The sequence below is a fragment of the Chaetodon auriga genome, chromosome 9 (genome assembly GCF_051107435.1).
Source record: "Chaetodon auriga isolate fChaAug3 chromosome 9, fChaAug3.hap1, whole genome shotgun sequence".
NCBI classification, from domain to species: domain Eukaryota; kingdom Metazoa; phylum Chordata; class Actinopteri; order Chaetodontiformes; family Chaetodontidae; genus Chaetodon; species Chaetodon auriga.
Genome location: NC_135082.1, coordinates 1,999,084 through 2,006,184, shown reverse-complemented (window position 1 = coordinate 2,006,184; position 7,101 = coordinate 1,999,084). Strand labels below are relative to the sequence as shown.

Genomic DNA, 7,101 nt, shown 5'->3' with positions numbered 1-7,101 from the left:
TCCTTCCAAGATACTGGTACATGTAATAAATGTAGTTTATTTGCTCCGTTGGAGGCTAGGCTTAGTGAATTGGAAGCATGGCTCTACACCATGGGAACTCCGTTGTTAGCTGTTGTAGTTAGCCAGGCTCCAATAGCTGGTGCAGACCGACCAAAAGTAGCTCCTGTGAGCCCTTCCTCAGCAGCTCCTGAGCCATCAGGAAACCAGGGAGGCTGGGTGACTGTCCAAAGGGAGTATGGCCCTAAACTGAAGCCCACAATTGACCACCAACCATTAGACTGCTGGGGGACTTCCCATGATGCACAGAACTCTTCTCTTCTTCTCTCCCTCTCTATTTGTGCACTTTCATGTTCCATTAATGCATGCATGCATGCCAAATTAGGTTATGGCTGCACCTGGATTGTGGATCATGGTTGCCTGCTTGATGCCAGCTGCCACTGTCATGCTGTTATGCTGCTACTACTATTATTATTGGTCATATTTCTGTTATTATTAGATACATAGTATTGTTATTATTGTATGTAAACTACCATATATTAATATATTTATAGTATACTATACACATACTAATACTGCTTGAAGCACATTAGGTTTCCTCCTTTTCTACTGACCCCTAAAACTTTCCTTAAGCTGCACTCGGTTATGCTCTGGCACCTTAATTACTGGCTGGCTCAGCCCTATATCTAAGAAGATGACTGCTACTCGGATGTGCGTTCATCTCTTCCTGGAGCCTGGCTTCAATGTTGACAGCATAGGCCACATTTTGGCGTGGTCCATAGTTTAGTGTGGCTGGTTTAGAAGCTATATTTTCCGTTACTTGTGCTGCACATTTAGAGTGTGTGCCATTGGCTTTATATCTGCCTTTGCTCCTCTGCTTTGCAGTTTAGCTGGTTTATTTCCTGGCTGCTGATCTGGAGCAATATTGTCTGATTTCTGCTCTCACCTTCTCACTCTCCGGTATTTTTATGCAAATTTGCTTTACTTTTGAACTTTTGAAGTGATTACGGTGTATTCCTGCACTTTGCAGGGATGTTCAGTGTCATTTTATCTTTAAGTTCTTGGCGTCTGAAGTTGGCAGCTTCCCCACTTGAAAGGGATTGATTCGTCTACCCGAGGTTGAACAGGGTTCCACTCAATGACCATACAGTTGCTGGGTTTTTGCTTTTATTTTGCAGTTTAGTTTGGTAGTACCTTTGTTTCATTTGCCATACCTTTTTTTTTTTTTTTGCCAATAGCTGTTAGTTTGGGTTATAGTAGGTCATGAATAGGTGAAAAACCTTTGAACAAAAACGCAAAGAAAAAATACACACATTATTGTGACAATACAAACCGTAACAAAAATTTACACATCTCTGTAACACTTCATAAACACAGTTGTGGTATTTTACCTAATTTGGACATTTAATCACAAAAACTGAAAATAAATCTGATACTTATGACTTTTAGGTCAACATCATGTATCATCAAATTTTACTGCATTTTAAGAGAAGAATTTTTAAATAGTTTTATCAAAATTTTATCATATTTATACTTTTTCTTATTTCTATTTTTTACTTTTTAAATATGTATTTTTTTAACTCATTTAAAAGTATTTTTCAAGTGCAATTATATGACAAAATTACCAAAAAGTGCTGTTAATAAAACCATAAACAACTGACAATCAAAAGTTTAAATAATCATCACTAATACTTACATTCATACCAAAGTGACTTGTGCCCATCAAAGCAATTTACCAACCAACAATCAAAACTTTGACCATGGGAAGCAGCTGGCTTTAATGTTGCTGTGAAATATTTTTTTCAGATTAAATTGTATTTAAAATCATCTTGTCAGTTCATCAGCACTCTGATTTGGTTCACACACTTTCACACACCATCCATCTGGCCACCCGCTGGACTTAAATTTCATCATGTCTCCTCACATCATTTCTTATGAGTGAGTGCATAGCACGTACTCCACTGCACCACCGCTGCTATTACTACCATTTTCCCTCATCACATTGAATCATATTCCATTACATCCCATTGCTGACCCTGTGAAACTAGGTGCCATGTTCCTCTTCGTGCCAGCTGAAATGTCACCCATGTTCCCTGTGGGTATATTATTAAGGGTGAGTTGCACAGCTGTTGGCACAGAATATTGTTTGAATATATTTCTCTCGATCTGTCCTTCAATTCTTGCATTGACCTGCAGCAGCAAGCTGCTGGACATCATATTGCCACATTAAAATGATGATGGATATGTTATCTGGGCATCAGATTTGGTTTGTTTCTGTGAGATGAGCTGCACACACACGCACGCACACACACACACACGCACGCGCACACACACACACACACACACACATATCCACACATAGCCTCCACAATAAGCTCTTGCTGCTAGCCTGTTAGTGCCTTTGCCTGAGTGTCTGGAAAAAGGAAAACTTTGCTGCTGTTTTTGCATGCATACAGTGCATACTGAAAATACACATTTCCCTTAATGTCTCTAACTTTCATAATCAAGAATGACTTGACAATACTTGGAGGAAAAGTGTGTAAGGGTGTATTTATGTTGATTTTTTTTTTTTTTGTGTGTGTGTGTGTGTGTGTGTGTGTGTGGCTTTTTAAGAGATACACAATTTAAGGAGGATACGTGGAAAAAAAAAAAGCAAACAAAAAACACAGCAAGAGTCAAAAAGAGGCTGACAACCCTGTAACAGGCATTTCAGAAAGAGTAATTGACCCTACATGCTTGGAGCCCTATATTAGACCCTTTCTACACCCTATGTCTACACCCTTCATTCATTGCATTTTCTAGAATGAGTTTAGTAAATGAAACTCCCCTGGTATTTGTTCTGGTGTCAAAATGTCAAAAATTATTTCATAAAGTTCTATGGTTTTTCTCTTAAAACTATGACGTATGTTAACGTGTGTTAAATTATTTATTCAGGGTATGTAAGCTGTAGCAGACAATGTTGTGGTTTCCTGTTGTTTCATTGTTACTATGAATAAATACAAACGTGATGAAAAAGTTAGTCTTTATTAGCTTACTGTCATAGTAACATGTTGATGCCGGACCTGGGTGTCAGCTTAAGAACACACCAGCAGTTTGACAATGGAGGGTTTTAATGACAGTAGCTCTGGAAATCAAGATGTACCTGAGGCTACAAATAATGGCTGCAGTTTTTGTACCATTTATACATTAGGTGATTTAAAAAGCATAACTCAAGTGTGGGATGAGGAGGCTAGCTTAGACAACATGAGCTCTGACTGGACAATGGTCAACATACCATCCAAAAAGAAGCTCGGAATTCAGTTAGGATAACAAACCTGATATACAGTCGGCAGCTCTACTGCCTTGACTCTGCTGCTATAAATGTGCAAGTAGTGTTCCAATGGCCAGATTTCAAAACATTAAATCTTGCAATCATCACCCCTGAAAAGCTTGGCTTTCAGCTGTTGTGGTCATGCCTGGAAACAAGTGCCACAACTTCCAAAAACGGATGAACACTCAAAAAATCTTGGTTTGTCCAGAAACACTCAACCAACAAACAGTGGACCAGTGCACAGAGGGCACAACCATGTTGCCATGACCACAAGCAAGTGACTGATGATCACTGTGCTGACTAATTTGAGTTTGGTAGGTGCCAATCTATAAAAAGTTGCAATAGCTACACTATATTGCCAAAAGTAACGGCTCACCTGCCTTGACTCGCATATGAACTTAAGTGACATCCCATTTTTAATGCATAGGGTTTAATATGACGTCGGTCCACCCTTTGCAGCTATAACAGCTCCAACTCTTCTGTGAAGGCCTTCCACAAGGTTTGAGTGTGTTTATGGGAATTTTTGACCATTCTTCCATAAGCACATTTGTGAGGCCACACACTGATGTTGGACGAGAAGGCCTGGCTCTCAGTCTTCGCTCTAATTCATCCCAAAGGTGATGAATTAGATCTTTATGGATCTTGCTTTATATAAGCAAGCATATATATATATATACATATAGTTTTATTTTAATTATTCATTTATTTGACGATCCACCTTCTGACAACTACACTACCACACAGAAGAACACAGTTGACAGAAACATGTTGAAAAAGTCTTTAATGAAATTGTGGCAATAATACAACACATCAACAAGGAACAGCAAACAACCAAATAAAACCAGTGACTACTGGGGACTGGGCCACACAACTGGTCCCTGGTGCCTGGAAAAAGAAAGGAAATCTGCAGAGGGGTTCCCTGGTAGAGTCTCTGGGTTGGGCCATGCCGCGTGAAAAAAAGAGTCTGTCTAAGGCCTCTGGAAATGTTTCTTTGCTGCCTCTGGGTCATACTGAGTTAGCGCCTGTAGCTTTGAAGGGGACTCGATGCGCAGCCTCTTGCGGTGTGTTGCCACATACTTTTGGTCGCTCTCCAACTGCCCTTGAAGTGTCTGGCAGAGTTGGGAGAGCGTCTGACTACGGAAAGATGGAGGCTTTACTATCCACCCAGCTTCCCCTTCCGCGGTGTCATCCTCCTCATCGGACATCGTGTCAGCAGTGACCCCCTGCCAAAAATCAATTTCCTGCTGGGTGGCTAGGACACTCCTTCTTGCTTCCAGCAGCTGTAAATACAGGTTTTAATATAATATTAGTACTGCTAAGAAACAACAACACATGATGACATATGTGACCATGTTTGCCAAAAACAATGCAGCTAATAAATTAAATTCAGCCCATTTTTACATTGTTGTGAAAATAAATCGGCATTCATGTAACTCTTACCCGCTTCCTTCTCTGTCTGCTGCAAGCTGAAATCTTCAGAGCTGCTGCCTGAACTGAAAGAGCTGGCTGGGCATACCTGAAGCTCCTCCGCACCGTCTCATAATATGTCTTACAGGCCGCTGGAAGAAAATATATATTCGTTTAAAATAATTAAGACAGGCTTCAGGAAAGTAAAACAACAACAACAACAACAACAACAACAACAAGAAACAACAGAAAGGGGTTAAATAAAAAAAAAACTTACATAAAAGGACTCCTCTGTCCACACCATCCATGTCTGGACTCCCAGTTAAAGTGGCCATCAAGTGTGACATCACCGCTTCGTTGTGGGACGAGTTCAGTCTGTAAAACCAAAAAAGCACAAACAGGTCATGCAACATTTACATTTACTTACATTCTGCAGAATATATCCTGTGTATTTTTGTGTATTTTATTAACCTACCCCTGCTCAGGTTCATATTGCCTGTCGTTTCCGTCACTGTTGTGCAGACGCCGCACCATTTCCTTTAAAATACAAAAATACATTGTAATGTTAAATGTAACATGAACGGTTACCAAACATTCGGAAGGTAGTGCAATAAGAATAATAAAGGTTTGGCGGCCTAAAAACTGCACAATGTAGTATTAAATGGCAACGTTACTTACTGCAACTTTTGGGTTATGCACCCGTCTCTTCCTCTTCTGGTCTTCTCCACAGCTGCAGTTCGGTTGGGGCTGCTCCTCCAGAGCGAGCAGTCTGCCTTTTATCTCGGCCATTTCTCCTTTTAAGTCCCACAAAGTTGGGAGTATGGAATAGTCCAAAATCTCTTGGTATCCTGAAGCATTCAGAGTTCCTTGCACTGGAACTAAGGGGCCAAGCCCTGCTCTTGAAAAGCAACCCCACACCATTATCCCCCCCTTCACCAAACTTTACACTTGGCACAATGCACTCGGACAAGTACCGTTCTACTGGCAACCGCTAAACCCAGACTCATCCATCAGATCACCAGATGGTGAAGTGTGATTCGTCACTCCAGAGAAGGCATCTCCCCTGCTCTAGAGTCCAGTGGTGACATGCTTTTACGGCACTGCATCTGACGCTTTGCATTGCACTTGGTGATGTATGGCTTGGATGCAACTGCTTGGCCATGGAAACCCATTCCATGAAGCTCTCTACACCCTGTTCTTTAGCTAATCTGAAGGCCACATGAAGTTTGGAGGTCTGGAGCGACTGACTCTTCAGAAAGATGGCGACCTCTGCACCTCAGCATCTGCTGTGTAAGATGATACAGTATAAACTTGAAAAATAACAAGATATGCTTAAATATATGAATGAATTTAATTTGAGATCTAAATGATTTGTGATTTGTTTGATACCTCCTGAAAGTTTAGAAGTAATATCATTGTAATATATAGCTTAATCTGTGTTAATGTTGGAAAAAAACTTGTGCATTTAAGGGTTGAAAGGGAGACACCTGTGGTGAAGAGGAAATATGAATAGACAAACACACACTATCCCTGCAGCCACACTGCTACTGTAAGTAGTAAGTAAGTAATAAAATGAGACACGTTGAAGGGAAAAGGCAGAGTTAAAAGGGGAAGCTACAAGAGCAAAAAGAGGGAGTGACAGATACAAATTCCTGCTGACCCGTAGCCACTTTGAAAGACAAATTACATTGGTGAACCATTTTCCCCTCTTTTCCACTCATTCATTACAGCTCTCTGCAGAATAACAACAAATGAATGGCTGCTGTAGGAAATCTATGTTCCACTAAGTTTCTCAACATGACTCCCACTATTCAACAGCCAATCCCTCAGTCTATTGCTAGGCACTGAGTCAAATACACCACAATGCTTTTCATTTCCCCTAGTGTAATCCTAATTTACAATCATTAACTGCTATAGAGAAATTAATTTTCCACAGTGATAAAGTTATGAGTCATTAGTCATTATGAGTTATTAGGATTCAAATATGCTATACTTAGTACAGCCTCTTTTTGTTATGGAGGTTTCTCACTGACTACAGCTTATCAACATGGTTTTATTATTATTTGTGTTCAAATGCATGTAAGACCAGAGGAATCTTTGCATGGAGTATATGTTTGGTTAACCCTTAGATGCATAAGTGGGGTCAAAAATGACCCCAGTGATTGTTTTTTGGCAATATCTTTGTCATTTTAATTTTTTATCATTTGATCTTCCATGTATTCCTCAAACAGGTTGTCTTTGACATGATGCCATTTGGATTTGTATCTAATTGTTATATTTTTTAAGTAAATGCATTTTTTGTATCAGTACCACACTCTTCCATACGTGGGGTCAAAAATGACCCCACGCATTTTCTATGGAATTCTATGGAATATGGGGAAGTTCAA

General features: G+C 40.0%; 1 protein-coding gene across 3 annotated transcripts; it reads right to left on the bottom strand.

The window, feature by feature from the left end:
• Positions 1 to 4,112: 4,112 nt before the first annotated feature.
• LOC143325950 (uncharacterized protein C14orf93-like) lies at positions 4,113 to 5,512 on the bottom strand. 3 transcript variants are annotated; one of them, XM_076739370.1, is made up of 5 exons: positions 5,393 to 5,512; positions 5,190 to 5,251; positions 4,992 to 5,089; positions 4,748 to 4,866; positions 4,113 to 4,587 (listed from the first exon to the last, which is right to left on the bottom strand). In XM_076739370.1, exons 1-5 carry the CDS (start codon positions 5,501 to 5,503, stop codon positions 4,276 to 4,278), a joined length of 702 nt encoding a protein of 233 aa, XP_076595485.1. In that variant the 5' UTR covers positions 5,504 to 5,512; the 3' UTR covers positions 4,113 to 4,275. The 3 variants fall into 3 exon arrangements, with proteins under 3 accessions (XP_076595485.1, XP_076595487.1, XP_076595486.1); XM_076739372.1 differs by having other exon boundaries at positions 4,748 to 4,855; positions 5,014 to 5,089; XM_076739371.1 differs by having other exon boundaries at positions 5,016 to 5,089.
• Positions 5,513 to 7,101: the final 1,589 nt, after the last annotated feature.

What these genes read in the sequence shown, in the direction of transcription:
- LOC143325950 (XM_076739370.1), bottom strand. Translation starts at nt 5,503, where the DNA reads ATGGCCGAGATAAAAGGCAGACTGCTCGCTCTGGAGGAGCAGCCCCAA. An exon ending in CAATATGAACCTGAGCAGGG is followed by an intron (nt 5,090 to 5,189) that starts GTAGGTTAATAA and finishes TTGGTTTTACAG; the next exon opens with ACTGAACTCGTCCCACAACG. An exon ending in GGACAGAGGAGTCCTTTTAT is followed by an intron (nt 4,867 to 4,991) that starts GTAAGTTTTTTT and finishes ATTTTCTTCCAG; the next exon opens with CGGCCTGTAAGACATATTAT.